The sequence below is a fragment of the Scyliorhinus canicula genome, chromosome 7, assembly GCF_902713615.1.
Source record: "Scyliorhinus canicula chromosome 7, sScyCan1.1, whole genome shotgun sequence".
Classification (NCBI taxonomy): Eukaryota; Metazoa; Chordata; class Chondrichthyes; order Carcharhiniformes; family Scyliorhinidae; genus Scyliorhinus; species Scyliorhinus canicula.
This window is the reverse complement of record NC_052152.1, coordinates 3,588,330-3,610,245: the sequence shown is the minus strand read 5'-3', so window position 1 is coordinate 3,610,245 and position 21,916 is coordinate 3,588,330. Positions and strand designations below refer to the sequence as shown.

Below are 21,916 nucleotides of genomic sequence, written 5' to 3'. Positions count from 1 at the left end.
AATGAAATGAAAATCGCCTATTGTCACAAGTAGGCTTCAAATGAAGTTACTGTGAAAAGCCCCTAGTCGCCACATTCCGGCGCCTGTTCGGGGAGGCTGGTACGGGAATTGGACTGTGCTGCTGGCCTGCCTTGGTCTGCTTTCAAAGCCAGCTATTTAACCGTGTGCTAAACTAGCCCCACAGGGCATGTTCAGGGCATGATTTTTAAAAGGATAAAGTTGGTGGATTGGGCAGACACGTGACAGATGAAGTTTAATGCAGAGAGGTATGGGTGATTCACTTTGGCAGGAAATATGCAGAGAAACAATATAAAATAAAGATAGAAACTCTAAAGGAGGCGCAGGATCAGCGGGATCTAAGTCATTGAAGGTGGTGGGGCAGGTTGAGAGAGCAGTTAATGAAGCATCCAGTATCTTAGACTTTCTTAATCGGGGCATAAGGGGTGGCATGTGGCGCAGTAGTTAGCACTGGAACTTCGGCGCTGAGGACCAGGGTTTGAATCCCAGCCCTGGGTCACTGTCCGTGTGGAGTTTGCACATTCTCCCCGTGTTTGCATGGGTTTCGCCCCAACAACCCAAAGATGTGCAGGGTAGGTAGATTGGCCATGCTAAATTGCCCCTTAATTGGAAAAAAAAATTATTGGGTATTCTAAATTTAAAAAAAAATTAAAAGGGGCATTCTATAGAGAGGTCACGTTGAACTTATCTAAGATACTAGTTAGTCCTCATCTGGAATGCTATGTCCAGGCCTGGACATGGAAGGTTGGAAAGGGATTGGAGACAGTACAGAGGAGATTCACAAGAATGATTCCAGAGATAATGAACTTTGAGCTGGATTTCCGTTTCTGAGACTGGGGGCTGAATTCTCCGATTTTGAGGCTATGTCCGGAGCACGTGTCTAGTCTTACGACCAAAAAGTCGGCGGTGCCCCGCACAGATGCTCCGCCTGGTGGGGGGCTAGCAGCCATGCCATTAAAGCCCCCGGCTTCACCTGCAGTTATGGACGGAGAATTGCCGAGTCCCTGGATGCGCATGCGCATGGCGGCGACCAGCAGTGGCCGTGCCGTACAACATGGCGATGGTCGCGAATGGACCCGGTCTGCCTGATAGTGCCCCCCTATAACCTCCCTCGCCACACCCAGACCACACCCCACCAGTCGTCGCAGCCCCTGTCAAAGCTCCCCCAGCCAGCGGAATGGCTCCCTTCCCCTCCCTGACTGTGGCGTTGGACACAGTCCGCAGCTGCCATTCGAGGTCCGTGAAACTGTGAGCACACTGTGTCCTGCGCTGTAGGGAAGTCGGCCCATTGGGGCAGAGCATCGGGGGAGGGCCTAAGGTGACGTCCTGAGGCCATCCCAACGGCTTTCGACGTACTCAGCAATGACGCTGTTTTTGAGGGGGCGGACCATCCAAAAAAACAGCGACGCCCCTGATTTTGGCATAAAAATGGATTCTCCGGCCAATCCCCGAATGCGATTTTGGTGTCAGCAATCAGAGTATCCAACCCTGAGTGTTGATGCCAACGGAGAATTTGTGGACTTTTCCAACAGAAAAACCAGCGCCACACCAGGACCGATTCCGCGACCGTTGAGGGGCTCGCAACGGTGTCGCATGGAACACAATCGATTCCAATGAAAAATGGCGTGGGATATGTCGGATCCGTCATCGAAAATGCACTTTACCCTCCCTACATGAACTTATCACAGCCCCAAAAAGATGGCACTGGTTGTGCTGGATCGCGCCGATGCAGCTGATGGTTCGGCTGGAGCCAGAGGGCACCCAGGGGGGTGCCCTGGGGGGAAACAATATGACCCATGGCACCAGGTTCAAAGTGAGCTGTTAGCGGTGTGTGCATTTGCTTGGCTGTGGCAATGGTGCTCCATGCCCATCCACCCCGACCCCACAGCCTACCTCCTAGCCCCCACTACTCCCCCTGGCCCTGGCAGAAGCCCCCTGGCCAGCGGCACAACTGTCAGCAAACTATGGCGATGTTGGACATTTTGTGTACCCCCGGGCTGGATTCTCCGTCCCGCTGCGCCAGATTTCTTGTTCAGCATGCCGGCAGGATGCTCTATTTCACCATCTGATCAATGGGGTTTCCCATTGTGGGGCAGCCCCACGCCGTCGGGAAACACCCGGGCTGCCGGCAAAATGGACCATCCTGACGGTGGAGAATCCAGCCCCCTGACTCTCCCTCCCATGCCAGTTTCACAATGTTTAAAAGCACATGTGGACCACGCTGTTGGGAACTCGGCCCATCGGAGGCAGAGTATCGCGGAGGCCCCGGTCGGGCCCATTAATGATTTGCAAACAGTGCCTACTGTGTGTGCCAGTGAAACGCATTGACGCCATTTTCGAGCCCCATCAACCCAACACAAACCCCCTGATCCCCACCTCCCAGGAAGGACCGCCCTCGGCACCCTAGCGGCAATTGTTGGGGGGGGGGGGGTATTTATGACCTTGCCACCCTGAGACTGCAAACTGCCAAGTCCACGCTCCTCAATACTGACACCAATTCACACCAGTGGGTGTCTCGGCTGGGGATCTGGGAGCATCTCACCTGATTTGTGATTTGTGTGTCCTACCCGCCAATGACATGTAAAATAGCTCCAATGAGATACTTGCATGGTCCCACTGGTCAGGGTGGGGAGCCTGGCTGGGCTGCCGGGAATCCTGTCATGGCTAGCGGGTGGGCATGGAGACGCACAACCGATTTCCCACCCTCTGTGAATCCCCTTTTTGCCGTGCCGCGGGTTTCTGCGCCCAATATGGATTCCCAATCTTAGTGGCGGGGAACGGAGAATCCCGGCCATTTTCTTTTCCTGTTATTTGCTTCTAGCTGTCAATCAAAATCAGCAGCAATCTGAAAATCAGACATTTGTTTCTCTTTACCTAACAACAGGACTGCAGTACTGTGTGAAAGATGTTCCCTCCATCTTCTTTATTCATCAGTTGTCATTCAAAGAAAAACTATAACCCTTCTGAAAACTTTTATCTGGGTAAACAAATCTGGGTAAATTCAGCAATAGACAATTAATGTGAAACAGCGTTCGTTATAAGTTAATTATGCAGCAATTTACTTTGTTGCAAGTCGTTGACTCAATGCGTTTAGGAAAAGTAATGGTGGGAATTGTCTGCCGTTACCCTGCCCAACACCTTGCTTTAGCTGTGCCAGGATGCTCAGAAAACAAACTGATTTATATACAAGGTTTTATATATAAAGTCCATTTTATTTTCCAGGCAGACCGAGGCAGATACAAAGTTGTTCTGAATATTCTTTAATTGTTTCTTGGCACACATCTGTGGAGCTTTTATTTGTGTTGATGGTTTTGAAGTGTGAGCACGGCCTGTGAAGGCAACTGCTGACGTTGATTACTGTTGTACCGATTTTAATGAAGTTATTTTTCTTTCTGCATCAATAAACCTTTTCATACTTTTCCCGAGGTGTGTGACAAGGAGCTAAAATTCTGCAAAATATTTGTCACTCGAGATCTGATGTACTTCACTGCTGTGACGAGCAAATACCTCAGTTTATTGCAGACATTGTTGCATCAGAAATCTGATCTAAAGCAGTTAGGAATGTAGTATCGGCTTTGAACACACTGCATCATCTTTCATTTTGAGAGGGGTAAATTTTGCAACCTCTGCTTTTGTGGACAAGAGCACACATTTGCTCATCTTGTATCAGGTTTGTGACTGCAGGCACACACCAAGTGCCATTGCTGAGCTGACCTGCTATTCCCATTGCTGAGCTGACCTGCTATTCCCATTGCTGAGCTGACCTGCTATTCCCATTGCTGAGGTGACCTGCTATTCCCATTGCTGAGCTGACCTGCTATTCCCATTGCTGAGGTGACCTGCTATTCCCATTGCTGAGCTGACCTGCTATTCCCATTGCTGAGCTGACCTGCTATTCCCATTGCTGAGCTGACCTGCTATTCCCATTGCTGAGCTGACCTGCTATTCCCATTGCTGAGCTGACCTGCTATTCCCATTGCTGAGGTGACCTGCTATTCCCATTGCTGAGCTGACCTGCTATTCCCATTGCTGAGCTGACCTGCTATTCCCATTGCTGAGGTGACCTGCTATTCCCATTGCTGAGCTGACCTGCTATTCCCATTGCTGAGGTGACCTGCTATTCCCATTGCTGAGGAGACCTGCTATTCCCATTGCTGAGCTGACCTGCTATTCCCATTGCTGAGCTGACCTGCTATTCCCATTGCTGAGCTGACCTGCTATTCCCATTGCTGAGGTGACCTGCTATTCCCGTTGCTGAGGTGACCTGCTATTCCCATTGCTTGGAACCAGTTGAAGAAACAAGTATATGTGTGAATTAGGTCGCTTGCCTTGCAAATCAGAATTGGCAGACGTCTCAACAATTACATTATGTAATACCTTTAGCAGAGTAATACATCCTAAGACCTTTCAAAGAAGCATTTATTAGAACAGCTGGTCAAAAGCTTGGTCAAAGAGCGAAGCAGCTTAAAGGAGAAGAAGGAAGTAGTGACAGGGAAAGGGTTGGTCTCGGTACTCTGCCCCGACGTCGGCACGCGATTCTCTGCTCTGCGGAGAATCAGCGCCATTGGCACCGCTGTGTTTGGCACTTCGCGGGCTGCTCAACGCAGCCGGGCCGTCGTAAAAACGCTCAGTTCCGCTGGCGCCGTTCACACCTGCTCTCAGCTGGCAGTAACTCAGCGTGGGAGAGTCAGATGGCGGCCTGGGGGGGGGGGGGAGAAGGGGGGGCGCCGAACACAGTGGGGGCCTCCGATGTGGCCTGGCCTGCCATCGGGGCCCACCAATCGGCGGGCCGGCCTCTCTGGCTGGGGGCCTCCTTTCCTAAGAGCCAGACCCTGTAGTCCTGCGCCATGTTGCATCGGGGCCGGCGCGTTGAAAGAGGCCACTGCGCATGCATGCGTTTGCGCCTGCGCCACAGCGCATGTGTGCGTTGGCGCCAGCGCCACTGCGCATACGCGGATCCCGCGGCACCCGGTTCGTGCCGGGATCGGCAGCTGGAGCGGCTTGAACCGCTCCAGCGCAGTGCTGACCCCTGTAGAATTAGTCCTGGCAGCGGCCTGTTCACGCCGTCGTAAAACGCGATGGTGTTTACAACGGCGTGGACACTCTGCCGCGGGATGGGAGAATCCCTCCCAAGGTTTCTGCAATATGGGAGTTGTGGCAGCCTATGATAAATGTCTGTTATATATCCATGCATACTGGTTCCTGCTATCCATTTCTTTTATTTCTGGAGTGCTTCTTTATTCAGTTAAACAAAAGTTCCAATGCATTGTAAACTTAACTTAAACTGAAAGGCAAACTTATCGGCTTTTGGAAATTGTCATTGCAAATCTTAGTGCAAAATCTAGTCGGGAAATTGCTGCAACAAACTCCTTTGAATGGAAATATCTGTGTGGCAATCATATTGCCTCTTGTTCCCATCTGGTCCCACTGGGATGTTGCAAGGATTGTTCCACCCTGCCACCTCCAGGCCTATATTCCCAGTAACATTATTTGTCGATTCAGACGAAAAAAAACAACTCTCTGACAGATTTAGCTGCAGTTGTCACATAGTTTAATCCATCACATTGGCCAATGTCTGACCGCGTGCAGTGTACGATATGTGAAACGCATTCCGTTACCATTGTGAAACCTTTGGACTCTGCTTTACTCTGTGATTTCCTCTCCTTCAGTCTCACCACTCATGCAAGACCTTTCAGCCATTGTGGGTGGGATTTTTCAGCTCCGCCCACCACTGGGATTGTCTGGTCTCGCCGAAAGTCAGTGGACTTTTGGTGGACTGCCTCATGTCCTGTGGCAGGTCCTAACATGTCAAGGCAGGAAAATCCCAACCGATGTTTTGTCAGCTGAAAGTCCCTTCGTAACATTTCCTCTGCCTACCTCAACTCTTCTCAAAAAGCCTCCCAAATCTCTGTCTTTAACTGCACCGTAACTGCTTTACCCAAACTCTTGTTTGGTTTGTGAACACTCTGTTATACATTGTGGGATGTTTCGCTATGCAAATTATTGTTGAAATACTGTAACAGTATATGTGAGTAAATATTCCCTCTAGCAGTATGCAGGAACAGTTTTATTATGGTGAACTTCAATTCATGTTTGTTTTCCCCACCTTGTCAGTTATTGTGATATGTATCTGTGACAGATGACACACATTGCTGCTGTGCATATCGAGCTAATCAGCAGCTAATCAGTGCAGGAGAGACATGTCTTGATTGACCATGAGGGGCAGATGTAAAGTTGTGAAGATTCTGCAGGAATCCTCCCCATCCCTTTAATTATCCTGCTAACTAGAATCTATGTGTTGCTGCTGGGTGGGTGGCAGTGCTGGTGTGACCACCTCTTTATAAATACATTTCTTTAAGATACACTGATGACAAGTTTCTCTCTTTCAGCAGGATTTAGAATGATCAATATTTTTGACACAGCCATATATTTATTGTTGGATATTTTGATTGATTGATTTGATTTATTGTCACATGTACTGAAGTACAGTGAAACGTATTTTTCTGCGGCCGAAGGAATGTACAAAGTACATAGATAGTAGAAAAAAGAATAATTGATAGAGTACTTTGTCAGTGGTGCATCAACAAATAGTGATTGGTTACAGTGTGGAACAAGGGCCAAACAAGATCGGCATAGGGCGTCGTGAATAGCGTTCTTCCAGGGAACAGATCAGCCCGAGGGGGAGTCATTGAGGAATCTAGTTGCTGTGGGGAAGAAGCTGTTGTCTGGATGTCTGGATGTGCGGGTCTTCGGATTTCTGTATCTTCTGCCTGATGGAAGGGTCTGGAAGAAGGCAATGCCTGGGTGGGTGGGGTCTCTGACAATGATGTCTGCCTTCCTGAGGCAGCGGGAGGTGTAGACAGAATCAATATGGGGGTGGCAAGCTTGTGTGATGTGTTGAGCTGAGTTCACCACACTCTGTAGTTTATGGCAATCTTGGGCTGAGCAGTTGCCATTTAAGGTGTGATGGAGCCGGATAGGATGCTGTCTATGGCACATCTGTAGAGGTTTGTGAGAAGCAAGGCAGGCATGCCAAATTTATTTCGCTTTCGTAGGAATTAGAGTCATTGTTGGGCTTTATTGACTGTTGCATCAACGTTAGTGGACCAGGACAGGTGGTTGGTGATGGTGACCCCCAGGAACTTAAAGCTATCGACCATCTCTACTTCGTGTCCATTGATGCAGACGGGAGTGTGTGTCGTGCTGCGCTTCCTGAAGACGATGATCAGTTCCTTGGTCTTTCCAACATTTAGAGAGAGGTTGTTTTTGGTACACCATGCAACCAAGTGATCTATCTCCTTTCTGTAGTCTGATTCGTTGTTGTTTGAGATACGACCCAGCACAATCGTACCATCTGCAAACTTGTAGATTGAATTGGAGTTGAATCTCGCCACACAGTCAGGTGTGTACAGGGAGTACAGTGGAGGACTGAGCACACACACTTGCGGGGCCCCGGTGTTAAGGACTGTTGTGGAGGAGGTGTTGTTACCTATCCTGATTACGGTCTGTTGGTGAGGAAGTTGAGAACAGGGAGGGGTCAAGTCCAAGGTTGCAGAGTTTGGTTATAAGTCTTGTTGGAATAATGGTGTTGAAGGCTGAGCTGTAGGCGATGAACAGCAGTCTGATGTAGGGTGTCCTTGTTGTCGAGATGTTCGAGAGTTGTTTGTAAGGCCAGAGAGAGAGCATCTGCTGTGGATTGGTTGCCGCGGTCAGCGAATTGCAATAGATCGAGGCCATATGGGAGGCTGGCGTTGATCCGCCTCATGACTAGCCGCTCGAAGCATTTCATGGCAATAGACGACAGGGCCACCAGTCGGTAGTTGTTGAAGTTTGGGTTTTGCTCCATGATTATAAATAAAGCTGCTATTCCTTATGGATTATTGGGGTGTAATTGGTCTGTGTTGCAAAATGGGCAATAACGAATTGGCAGCACATCTTACATTGCAATCCAAGTTCTTTTCCTTGCAGTGTTAAACATGTGCTGACTCTGGGATGTTTTACTGTGTAACTGTGCTCCTGTGGTGATCAATTTCACCTTCAATAGCTTCAAGAAATCAACAGCAGATTGTTTTGATTATTCTAAAGATGTCAAAAATGTTTCTTCAATTTTTTCTTTTTCTCTCCACAGGTAAGTGCATTGAAAGATTTTCAGTTCCGAAGTGTCACTGGGATGGGATCAAGCACCACTCAGCTCATTCTACTAATCGACGGTAATGGAATTCACCTGAGAAATAGTTTTGTTGACATAAATAGTGTCTGCACATTTTCTTTCATATTGTAAGACCAGAGAATTTGTGAAAGGGAAAATTTTGAATGATGTTGGACGAGATGAGAGATATTCTACAAAAGCAGTTTGACTACAATTCAGTAATACGTCATTATATGCAAAACTTTAAATAGAAGTATGAAAATAAAGAACTCCTTAAAGTAACAGAGAAAATAGTTTCAGACATTGAAGTGTTTGTGTGCTAGAAGTTCCAATAGAAAGTTCAAGTCATGAACATTTTCTTGGACAAATAATGATTTGACATAAGTTTTAGTGTTGATGGGTTGGTTACTTTTGAGGAATATATTGGCTGCCCGTATTTTCTGTCTGATCTAGTTAAAGATAGGAGAACAATTGACAATCTATTCTCTTTGCTAAGGTTATATGTCACAGCATAAGTTATTAGAAAGATTAATGTTTTGAATCATGTTGTTAAAGAAAAAAAATCATATTATTCTGCTTGAAGTTAATGCAGAATGGTTGCTGTTTTATCTATTTCCTTTACTTCCCTTCATGAATATTATGGTTTTCCAAGTATTATACAGAAAGTTGGAATGTCTTTGGAATCACTCCTTGTTCCACTGCCGTGTAAGACATTCCTAGGTCTTTGTTATCTTCCATTTGTATTTCAATTTATTTTACAGATAACGGTTTTCAGTTACTTTAATTTGATTTATTATTGTTACATGTATTAGTATACAGTGAAAAGTATTGTTTCTTGCATGCTGTACAAACAATGCATACCGTACATAGGGAAGGAAGGAGAGACTGCAGAATATAATGTTACAGTTATAGCTGCTTCTATAATACCCGTTATTATTAGGAGTGCATAAGTCCAATATAACAAGATAAAGACAGAATTGCAGCATCATCAGTGAAATCTCAACTCCCATTGATTGAAAGTTGAGGATAAATCCTCCAGTTAAATAGATTTCAGCATTCCAATGAAGTGTCATCACGTTCAAGTTCATTTAACAGCTTCTCCGAAATTAGTCTGAGTCAGTGAAGTGAGTGTTCATACAAAACTGGTCAGGAATATAATATGAAGGGTTTTAGAAGATTAGTGCAATACTGAGCTGTTATTTGCAATGCTAATCCCAATACCTGATAGATCCGTTTTCTGCATAAAAATGTCTTTGTTTGAAGTACAAGACTTGAGTGTTGAAGCAGGTATGTACACTGCCCACTTACCCTGGGAGCTGGATGTGGATGCCAGGCCCAAACTGCTCAGCCTGCTGCTGCAAGACACAGATAATTATGGACAGGGAAACTACTTTCTCCATCCACACAAATCCTAAAGTCACCCCAGTGTAACATCTAACTAATCAAATGACAGTGAAAATTTCACCACTGCCACCATTTTTTTTATCAGTTCAAAATCCGGCACTATCGCTCCGATATAAAGGGAATATTCATGTGCTGGAGTACAGCCGGAAAGAGTCATGTGGGTAATTTCCAGTCAGATTAAAACACGGGATTTGTAAGCTTGGAAATGAGGAGCCTGACATGTTTTCTTGCATCTTTATTAGTTTGAACTACATCCCTTTATTTTATACTGGTCATTTAATTTAAACAACATTCTATATTTACATTTCCCATTACTTCGATCTACTTCTACAATCCCCTTTATTATTGTGGATGGATAAGACCAATATAAATATCCCTCAATAAGGTAACCTCTATCACTCTTTGCAGGCTTAAAAGTCCAAGTTTCTCTGGTCTTTACTTATTGAATTCAAAACCCTGATACTGGCTGGAGCTCACCCTCTTGACTCTTTCCTGATGTGACTCCAGCTCCTTCACATCTCAGTGACCAGCACAGATGCAATATTTAATTTCTGTCTGACCAGGGGCTGTATTCCCGTTCGGGAGACTATGGGTGGGATTCTCCATTGGCAGGATCCTCCGGTTCGCTGGCACCATACTCACGCCCGGGATTTCCTGATGCCGTGGGAGTGCCCACAATGGGAAACCCCATGGGCCGGCTGCTGGAACGGAGGATCCCACTGCCAGCGAGGGCACACCCCACCGGAAAACGGGTGGGACGGGATGAAGAATCCTGGCCCATATTCTCCCGCTGGAGATGAATCGCCTCTGCTTTGCACTCACACTGGGAGCGGGCGACCAGAGGCGATTCACTGTCCCCTACCATGCTAATTTATGCATGGCAGGGATTGCGAGTGATTCCGTCAGCAAATCCACTATTGGCTGCCAGTTTGAGTGGGCTGCACAATAGTGACGTCGGGCAGCTCCCAATGCAATTCCACCAATGAACTCACCCCCAATGCAATTCCACCAATGAACTCACCCCCAATGCAATTCCACCAGGCCCAACATGGGATTTGCTGGGTCACATTCTCCCCCCCCCCCCCCCCCCCACCCGACAGTATGAGGATATGAGGCTGACCCAGCCCCCCACAACCTCTCACCAGGACCCCCCCCCCCCCCAACAGAGACAGTGAAAAAAATCACTGCACCTGCATGATTTCTTTCAGTGACTGCTGTACGAGGACACCCAGGTCTTGTTGCCTCTCACAATCTACAGCCACTCAAGTAACAATCTGCCTTCCTATTTTTGCTACCAAAGAGGATAACCTCACATTTATCCACATTACACTGCATCTGCTGTGCATTTGCCCACTCACCCAACTTGTTAAAATCACACTGAAACATCTCTGCATCCTCTTCACAGATCACTCTCCCACCCAGTTTTGCGTCATCTGCAACTCGTAACTGAACTCCATTCCATCAACCACCACCCTCTGTCTTCTTTCAACTAGCCAATTTCTGATCCACATCTCTAAATCACCCTCAATCCCCAGCCTCTGTATTTTCTGCAATAGCCGACCGTGGGGAACCTTATCAAACGCTTTACTGAAATCCATATACACCACATCAACTGCTCTACCCTCATCTACCTGTTCAGTCACCTTCTCAAGGAACTCGATAAAGTTTGTGAGGCACGACCTACCCTTCACAAAACCATGTTGACTATCTCTAATCAAATTATTCCTTTCCAGATGATTATACATCCTATCTCTTATAAACTTTTCCAAAACTTTTCCCACAACAGAAGTAAGGTTCACTGGTCTATAGTTACCAGGGTTATCTCTACTCCCCTTCTTGAACAAGGGGACAACATTTGCTACCCTCCAGTCTTCTGGCACTATTCCTGTAGACAAAGATGACTTAAAGATCAAAGCCAAAGGCTCAGCAATCTCCTCCCTAGCTTCCCAGAGAATCCTAGAATAAATCCCATCCGGCCCAGGGGACTTATCTATTTTCACACTTTCCAGAATCGCTAACACCTCCTCCTTCTGAAACTCAAGCCCTTCTAGTCTAGTAGTCTGTATCTCAGTATTCTCCTCAACAACATTGTCTTTTTCCTGTGTGAATACTGATGAAAAATACTAATTTAGCACCTCTCCTATCCCCTCGGACTCCACGCACAACTTCCCACTACTGTCCTTGACTGGCCCTACTCTTACCCTGGTCATTCTTTTATTCCTGTCATATCTATAGAAAGTTTTAGGGTTATCCTTGAACCTACCTGCCAAAGACTTCTCATGTCCTCTCCTGGCTCTTCTTAGCTCTCTCTTTAGAGCCTTCCTAGCTAACTTGTAACTCTCAAGCGCCCTAACTGAATCATCACGTCTCATCTTCACATAAGCCTCCTTCTTCCTCTTGACAAGTGTTTCAACTGCTTTAGTAACCCATGGTTCCCTTGCTCGACCACTTCCTCCCTGCCTAACAGGTACATACTTATCAAGGACACGCAGTAGCTGTTCCTTGAACATGCTCCACATTTCCATTGTGCCCATCCCCTGCAGTTTTCTTCTCCAGCCGATGCATCCTAAGTCTTGCCTCATCGCATCATAATTGTCTTTCCCCCAGATATGACACTTGCTTTGCGGTATATACCTATCCCTTTCCATCACTAAAGTAAACATAATCGAATTGTGGTCACTATCACCAAAGTGCTCACCTACCTCCAAATCTGACACCTGTCCTGGTTCATTACCGAGTACCAAATCCAATACGGCCTCGCCCCTCGTTGGCCTATGTACATACTGCATCAGGAAACCCCCCTGCACACATTTAAAATCCAGCTATTTAGCCCTGTGCTAAACCAGCCCCTGCGTAGTACAGATCTAGTACAGATCCTTGTGGCACCCCACTACCTGCCATTCAGAAAAATACCAATTAATTCCTCCTCTTTGTTTCCTATCTGACAGCCAGTTTTCTATCCATCTCAATACACTCCCCCCAATCCAATGGCTTTAATTTTACACACTAATCTCTTTATGTGGGACGTTGTCAAAAACCTCTGAAAGTCCAAATAAGTCACATCCACTGGTTCCCCCTCGTTAACTGTACTAGTCCTCGAAAGAATTCCAGTAGATTTGTCAAGCATGATTTCCCTTTCGTAAATCAATGCTGATCCTGTCTGATCCTGTTTTCTAAGTGCTGTGATATATTAAGTCTTTTATAATGGGCTCTGCATTTTCTCCACTACCGACATCAGGCTTACTATAATTCCCTGTTTTCTCTCTACCGCCCTTTGTAAATAGTGGAGTTACATTAGCTTCCCTCCAATCTGTCTCAACTGTTCTAATCTGTAGAATATTAGAAGATGACCATTATTTCAAGTGCCATTCATTAAGTACTCTGGGATGTAGAATATCAGGCACAGGAAATTTATCAGCCTTCAATCCCATCAATTTCCCCAATACCATATTCCTACTAACACTGATTTCTTCAGTTCCTCTCCCTCACTCACATTCCCCAACATTTGTGGTACATTTTTTGTGTCCTTCTTTGTGAATACAGAACCAAAGTGTGTATTTAGTTGGCCAGCCATTTCTTTGTCCCCTATTATACATTCCCCTGATTCTGACCATAAGGGACCTTATTTGTCTTCATCAATCTTTTTCTCTTCATATAACAATGGAAGCTTTTACAGCCAGTTTTTGTGTTCCCTGCAAGCTTTCTCTTACTCTATTTTCCCCTTCTTAATTAATCCCTTTGTCCTCCTTTGCTGAATTCTAAACTCCTCCCACTCCTCAGGTGTGCTGTTTTTTTTGGCCAATTTGTATACCTCTTTCATTTCTCGAATGTCCCTTGCAACCATGGTTTGGATCCCTTTCCTATTTTCCGCCAGACTGAAATGGACAATCGTCACAGTTCACCCATGCGCTCTTTGAATGTTTGCTTTTGCCTATCCACCATCATCCCTTTAAGTCGCATTCCCCAATCCATCATAGCCAACTTGCGCCTCATATCATCGTAGTTTATTTTGTTTTGATTCAGGACCCTAGTCTCGGAATCAACTACATCATTCTTCATCTTGCTAGTGTCTTGATGCCAAATCATGCAGTACAATAGCCACTGAACTGTAGTGGGGAAGGAGATGTAAGAGGAGTTTCATCATCAATAAATAGACTATTTGCAGTTGTATTGGGAATTTTATCTGAAAGTATCACTGCCTCATCATATTATAATGCATAGTGGAGAACATGCCCCTGTCTATATCAATGAGAAAGAAAGAGAAAGGATTGAGAGCTTCAAGTTTTTAGGTGTACAGATCACCAACAGCCTGTCGTGGTCCCCCCATGCCGACACTATAGTTAAGAAAGCCCACCAATGACTCTTCTTTCTCAGAAGACTGAGGAAATTTGGCATGTCAGCTCCGACCCTCACCAACTTCTACAGATGCACCATAGAAAGCATTCTTTCTGGTTGTATCACAGCCTGGTATCGATCCTGCTCTGCCCAAGACTGCAGGAAACTACAAAAGGTTGTGAATGTAGCCCAGTCCATCACCCAAACCAGCCTCCCATCCATTGACTCTGTCTATAATTCACGCTGCCTCGGAAAGGCAGCCAGCATAATTAAGGACCCCACGCACCCCGGACATATTCTCTTCCACCTTCTTCCGTCAGAAAAAAGATACCAAAGTTTGAGGTCACGTACCAACCGACTCAAGAACAGCTTCTTCCCTGGTGCCATCAGACTTTTGAATGGGCCTACCTCGTATTAAGTTGATCTTTTCTCTACACCTTGCTATAACTGTAACATTATATTCTGCAGTCTTTCCTTCCTTCCCTATGTACGGTATGCATTGTTTGTATAGCATGCAAGAAACAATACATTTCACTGTATACTAATACATGTGACAATAATAAATCAAATCAAATCAATGATCAGAAGCTTCTAAAAGGTGATTAGAATAAATAGTTGTCCAGCACATAGATGTTTTTAAAGAAAATGTGTTTTCTTCCTGTGACCAAACACTGTTTTCTGTTGAAGTCAGTGAAGCTTTCAGATAAACAATCAGTCGAGAAACATACACTGTTCTGGTATCATAAATTAAACCTAATTAATTGGATCATAATTGATGACCCAATATGTGCAGGAACATGTCTGCCATGCCAAATTGTGTGTAGCTGCTGTATGTGAGACTGTACTGCTGCACAGGAATGTTTGGAATGACAAAGGACTGTTGAATAATGGATTAGAGGCTGTGAATGCATTGCGGTTGTTTTCATTAGCGAGGTTCTACCATTTTTTTTCTTCTTTACGTGCCAAGTTGTCTTGCAAGTAAAACAATAAAGATGTCTTGCTGCTGATGGGTTACTGTAATTTGCAACTGACTGCTTAGCGATTCAGGGTTTTAAAATCCTGAACGCTGTATTCTTGCTGTGTTCAATGACATATTCGGAACAGCACAACTGCTCGGTGATTGAGGTGTTTTAGATAAAACCATTTGCTGTATTTCTGTTCAGATTTATGCAGTATGGTGAATTCCTATTCATAAATGTACTTTCCTTTCTTCCTATTTGCTATCAAAAATTATTCACACTAAAATACACAAGTTGTACATTTCAATTGTAACAGTAACAATCAAAAATCAATGCTGTCACCTTGTCGAAGAACAAAAAGAGCTGGAAATGCAGCCAGAAATTGAGAGAACGTTCCAGAGACATGCCCCACCTGAAATGTAAACTGCCTTTGCTTTGTTGCTTGCCAATACATGGAAGTATTGTCTTGATTTCAGATTTTGAGATTTTGTTTTCAGTTAGTGGGGGTGATTTTCCAGACACGTTGCCCCGGCGCAAATCCCACTATACATTATATGGCAACCCTGAAACAGGATTGCGCTGGGCGTAAATCCCACTATACATTATATGGCAACCCTGAAACAGGATTGCGCTGGGCGTAAATCCCACTATACATTATAGGGCAACCCTGAAACAGGATTGCGCTGGGCGTAAATCCCACTATACATTATATGGCAACCCTGAAACGAGATTGCGCTGGGCGTAAATCCCACTATACATTATAGGGCAACCCTGAAACGAGATTGCGCTGGGCGTAAATCCCACTATACATTATAGGGCAACCCTGAAACGAGATTGCGCTGGGCGTAAATCCCACTATACATTATAGGGCAACCCTGAAACGAGATTGCGCTGGGCGTAAATCCCACTATACATTATAGGGCAACCCTGAAACGAGATTGCGCTGGGCGTAAATCAGTTTCCCATCCCTCTGCTCACTCCAGTTGGCAAGAAACTCAATGAGAAACTGATCGCAGCTAATTTGTATTAATTTTAATCCTATTAGTGAGATTAAAGACGAGTGCAGTATCGCTTCTCGGCCTTTTGGCTCAGATCTGGTCTGTCTCTCTTGTGGGGACCATGAATTGGATTCAATTTGAATTTGAATTGGTTTTTGGAGCAGGCAAGGAGCTGGATTAGGGGTTCCCCCCTGACTACACTCTGAGCATTCTACCGCCCCCCCCCCCCCCCCCACCCCCACCCCCACCCCACAACAGCCCCTGCAGAGGTTAGGCATCCGGGTGCGAATCACTATTCTTCCTTAAAAGCAAGACCATGACTCTGAGAGGGAAGCAAGGAGGTTAGTACCCCTCTCCACTTACTTCCAGGAAGCACAAGGGCACAGTAGCAACTAGCCAGGTGAAACCTTCAGCCTGCTTTCTTTCATGTTTTCCATCCCATAACAGGGCAAAGCACACCTGCAGCCTGTCTATCCTAAAATATTCTCACAGGTCAGAACCATTTTGCAACTTGTTTCTTGGAGAAGCATTTCATTCCCCTTTCAGTTACAATAGGCTCTGTTTTTATCCATTGTCCTTGGCTGTTTACATTGAATTTCAGACCACATTGACTTTTACAAGTCTCTTGATTGGCAGTTGAAGGCTATCTCAAAGGAGGGTTTGACTTTGTTTCTTTTTATAGCACTTTACAATCCATTAACACTCAGACATTAATTTCTGCCAGTGCTGATTGTAAGATGTGTAAAACAAAAATGTATTCAGCAAAGAGAAGCAAATACGTTATGAAGACTGAGTACAGATAGAAATTTGTGGGATGTTCAGCTGGTATTCACTGGGCAGGTGGTAGTCCCTGAAATGTACATCATTATTTAACAATATGATAGCCTGCAAAATATTATTACCATGTATGCGGTTCTCAAAGTTTGCAAAGTACTTTATTTTTCATATTGCTGAACCCTTTTTCTGTCCAATATCTACTGAGTTAACCTCCACCGCCATTCTAGATTGTTCTAAATTCCGCACCTTCTGTGTACATTTTCACTTCAGAGTTCATTCAAGTCCATGTTTTCTGCTTGTGTTGAAGAATTTGTTGGATTTCAATTCAACAGTACCCTTTACAATCTTGAAAACTTTAATAAGGCCTCTTCTTTTTAAATTTATTTTTCAAACTAAGTGGCAATGTAGCGTGGCCAATCCACTCACGCTGCAAATCATTGAGTTGTAGGGGTAAGATCCATACAGACATGGGGAGAATATGCAAGCAGACATGACCCAGGGCCGTGTTTGAACCCGGGTCCTCGGTGTTGAGAGAGGCAGCAGTACTTTTTTTTTAAAATTTAGATTATCCAATTATTTTTTCCAATTAAGGGGGCAATTTAGTGTGGCCAATCCACCTACTCTGCACATTTTTGGGTTGTGGGGGCGAAACCCACGCAGAGATGGGGAGAATGTGCAAACTCCACACAGACAGTGACCCAGAGCCGGGATCGAACCTGGGACCTCAGCGCCGTGAGGCAGCTGTGCTAACCACTAGGCCACCGTGCTGCCCCTAGAGGCAGCAGTACTAACCATTGTGCCACCGTGCCACCCCACCCTAGATTCAAAGTCTTCTGTGCCATGTTCTCTGAGCTCTTGCGCTTCCTGAATTTTAAACAGTTTGATTGGTGGCCATGCCTTCAGTTGCCAAGGACTCAGTTGTGATGCTCTGTTTTGCCTGGCAGCCCGAGGGTTTCCTAACGACATGGTGCTGCCCCACAATGGGAAACCCCATTGACCAGCCAGCATAATGGAGAATCCTGCCGGTGGGGGAAAAACAGAAATGTGGCGCGGTGGAGCGGACAGTCCAGCCCCAGTTCTGGATTTCCCTGCTTAAACTTCTTTGACTCTCTTCCTCATCTAAGACACTGTCCTTAAAACCTACAGGCTGGATTCTCTGTTGGTAGGATCCTCCGTTTCACTGGCAGTGCACTCACGCCCGTGGATTTCCCCATAGATGGGGGTGCCCACAAAGGGAAACCCCATTGGCTGGGTGCCAGGGCGAAGAATCCCGCTGCCAGCGGGGTTTCCCCACACCAGGAAACGGATGAAATGGGACGAGAATCCTGCCCGACATCTTTGATCAACTCAGTCATCTACCCCATACCCCTTTAAAAAAACATGTGACTTGGTGTCAACTTTTGGTTTGACAATGCTTCTGTGAATCATCTTGGGTGTTTTACTAATCCACATTATGTGAATATTCCCAGTTTCTGTACCCTTTCTTACAGCTCCAACAATTAATTCAAGCTGCTAATCAATGCCATTTGTTGGATCTTCTCCAAAAGTCAGAGGCGGGAAAAAGTACATTTTCATCTTGAGGCCCAACTGTGAAAGGTTGTTGGGGATGAGCTGGAGAATGGCTGTTCCTCAGTAATGGAAGTAAACATCAGAAGGTCTCTATAATTGTCTGGCCAGTCGCATAGCTGAATGAAAGTGCCACAGAATGCAAGGTGATTCCACAGGTACAGGATAGGTTCAGAGCAGTTTATATCCTCATTATTATTTGCTGGAACATTTTTACTCCAGCTGTAAATCCTGATACTTAGTTTGCAAAAATAATATCACTTTTATTATCATGTAAAACATCAGTGATGGATGATCTGCTGATTCACTGATCCTTGCCAGGGCATTTGCTAAACATTACCTGGTTTACACGAATCATTCTCCTCAGGCACATGCTTTTAGCTGGCACAATTAGGGAGAAGGGACAAAAAGAGAATGGGAAGAAATTAGCTGGTAATGAGAAGGAACCTTTTTTTTGTAACAGAATAGTTAAAGGAATGATGAAGTCAACTGGGAACAAAGGAGGAAACCTTGTGGAAGCAGAGATATGATTGAGGAGCTGAAGGAGTACTTTGCATCTTCCGTCACAAAATAAGTTGTTAATGTCGCTGGGGGGAACTGAAATACATAATGCAATAAAAATAGTAAGTGCAAGAGTGCATTTAAAAAGAAGTTCATTCATAGCATTGCTGGCTGGGCCAGCATTTGTTGCCCATTCATAATTGTCATTGAGAAAGGGTCAGTGAGCCATCTTCTTGAACCACTGTAGTCCATGTGCTGTAGGTACTCGCACAGTGCTGTTAGGAAGGGAGTTCCAGGATTTTGACCCAGCGACAAGGAGATGTAGTTCCAAGTCAGGATGGTGTGTGACATGGAGGAGAACTAGGAAAGTGTGGTGTTACCATGTGCCAGGTGATAGAGGTCATGAGTTTGGAAAGTGCTGTTGAAGAAGGCTGGAAAGGTCACTGCAGTGCACCTTGTAGGTGGTACACACTACAGCCATTGAGCACTGATGGTGGAGGAAGAAATGCTTAGAGCAGTGGAGAGGGTATAGTTCAAAGTTGATGAGTCTTTCAGTTGAGATGGGTTGCTAAGATGGAGATAACAGACGCTCTGAACACAATCTTTCAATCTTCCTTGGATATTGAGTTTGTGTTACAGGACTGGAGGGTTGCAAATGCTAATCAAAAAAAGGAGGGAGAAATTTGGTAACTGTAGGCCAATCAGCCTCGCATTTGTGGTGGAAAATTACTGAAGACCATTGTCAGGGGCAAAATTGATTCTCACTTTTAGAAGCATAGGTTAATAAAGGGTCATACAGCATGTTAAAATTTGTTTTCTTTTTCGTAAATTCATTTAATGTACCGAATTCATTTTTTCCAATTAAGGGGCAATTTAGCGTGGCCAATCCACCTACCTGGCACATCTTTGGGTTGTGGGGGTGAAATCCACGCAAACACAGGGAGAATGTGCAAACTCCACACGGACAGTGACCCAGAGCTGGAATTGAACCTGGGACCTTGGCGCCGTGAGACAGCAATGCTAACCACTGCACCACCGTGCTGCCCACGTTAAAAATTTGTTAAAAACAAATGATGTCTGACTAAGCTGATTGAGCTATTTGCTGAAGAAACAAAAGGTTTTATGAAGGTTGTGAGAGCAGTCAATGTTGCTATTATGGACTTTTAAAAGATGTGATAAAGTACCACATAACAAATTTATTCAGAAAACAGAAGCACTTGGCATTAAAAGAACAAAGGTGACTTGGATACATAATTGATGAAGGGATAGGAGGCGTATTGGTGAATGAATTTTATTGTGCTGGAGAGAAGTATTCAGTGAGCTACCCCAGAGATTGTTAATGGGATCATTGCTTTTCTTGGATAAGTTACATGGAGTTAGGTATCGATAATACAATTTTGAAGTTTGTGGATCACACAAAAATTGATAATTTGGTAACTATGCAACTACACGAATTAGGAGCAGAAGTAGGCCATTCAGCCCCTCAAACCTGTTCTACCATTTAATTAGATCATGGCTGAGCTGTTTGTGTTTCAAATTCCACATGCCCATCTACCCCTGATAGCCCATGATTCCTTTGCCAAGCAACAATCTACCTGCACCGGAAAAAATATTAATCATGCTGCTTCCACCAACATGTGAGCAAAGCGTTCCAAAGTCACACAATCCTCGGGGAGAAAGGAATTTTCCTCATCTCTGACCTAAAATCCTGATTTCTAAATTTAAAACAAAGCCTCCTAGTTCTGGACGACCCCACAAGGGGAAACATCTCTTCCACCTTGTCAAGATCGTTCAGGATCTTATATCCTTCAATCAAGTCACTCCTCACTCTTCTAAACCCAGTGGAAATAAACACAGTCTGTTCAACCTTTCCTCATAAGGTGATCTGTTCATTCCAGATATCAACAAAGAACAAAGAAATGTACAACACAGGAACAGGCCCTTCGGCCCACCAAGCCTGCACCGGCCATGCGGCCCATCTAAACTAAAATCTTCTACATTCTACAAATCTTTCCAGGAGCCGGTGCAGACTTGATGGACCGAATAGCCTCCTTCTGCACTGTAAATTCTATGATATACTATGAACAGCAAAGGTCCTATAGCACTGAACCCTGCGGAACACCACGAGTCACAGCCCTCCAATCAGAAAAGCACTCTATTCCATTGCTACTCTCTGCCTTCTATGACCTAGCCAGGTCTGTATCCATCAGCCAGTTCTGTATCCATTCGCCAGGTCTGTATCCATCAGCCAGTTCTGTATCCATCAGCCAGGTCTGTATCCATCAGCCAGGTCTGTATCCATCAGCCAGTTCTGTATCCGTCAGCCAGGTCTGTATCCGTCAGCCAGGTCTGTATCCGTCAGCCAGGTCTGTATCCGTCAGCCAGGTCTGTATCCGTCAGCCAGGTCTGTATCCGTCAGCCAGGTCTGTATCCGTCAGCCAGGTCTGTATCCGTCAGCCAGGTCTGTATCCGTCAGCCAGGTCTGTATCCGTCAGCCAGGTCTGTATCCGTCAGCCAGGTCTGTATCCTTCAGCCAGGTCTGTATCCATCAGCCAGGTCTGTATCCATCAGCCAGGTCTGTATCCGTCAGCCAGGTCTGTATCCGTCAGCCAGTTCTGTATCCATCAGCTAGGTCTGTATCCATCAGCCAGGTCTGTATCCGTCAGCCAGGTCTGTATCCATCAATCCAGTAAACCTCCTCTGAACCGCCTCTGACACATTTACACCTTTCCTTAAATAAGGAGACCAAACTGCATTCAAGATGTGGTCTCAAATAATTGAAAGCAAATGTATTTTCAGTGCATCTAGTTCAGGAGAATAGACAAATGGCAGACACACTTTAATGCAATAAACAATGTATTTTGTAAGAAATAACAATGAGACCACAAAAAATAGGATAGTAAGAAGTCTTACAACACCAGGTTAAAGTCCAACATGTTTGTTTCAAACACGAGCTTTTGGAGCACTGCTCCGGTTCACCTGAGGAAGGAGCAGTGCTCCGAAAGCTAGTGTTTGAAACAAACCTGTTGGACTTTAACCTGGTGTTGTAAGAATTCTTACTGTACTCACCCCAGTTTAACACCGGCATCTCCACATCACAAAAAATAGGAGCAGGAAATGAAAATGATATGAAAATCGCGTATTGTCACTAGTACAAAGAACAAAGAAAATTACAGCACAGGAACAGGCCCTTCGGCCCTCCCAGCCTG

The 21,916-nt window shown here is 45.2% G+C and overlaps 1 protein-coding gene across 3 annotated transcripts in view; it reads left to right on the top strand.

Moving 5' to 3' along the window:
• The window catches only part of cadm2b (cell adhesion molecule 2b), a 1,840,301-nt gene that overhangs the window by 679,143 nt on the left and 1,139,242 nt on the right, over positions 1-21,916 (top strand). For 2 of the 3 annotated variants that reach the window (XM_038801311.1, XM_038801316.1), the window contains one exon: positions 8,147-8,228. The exons of the other annotated variant lie outside the window; for it this stretch is intronic. In XM_038801311.1, the coding sequence (XP_038657239.1) occupies positions 8,147-8,228 (82 nt within the window). The remainder of the gene's footprint in view (positions 1-8,146; positions 8,229-21,916) is intronic. 3 annotated transcript variants of the gene reach the window in all.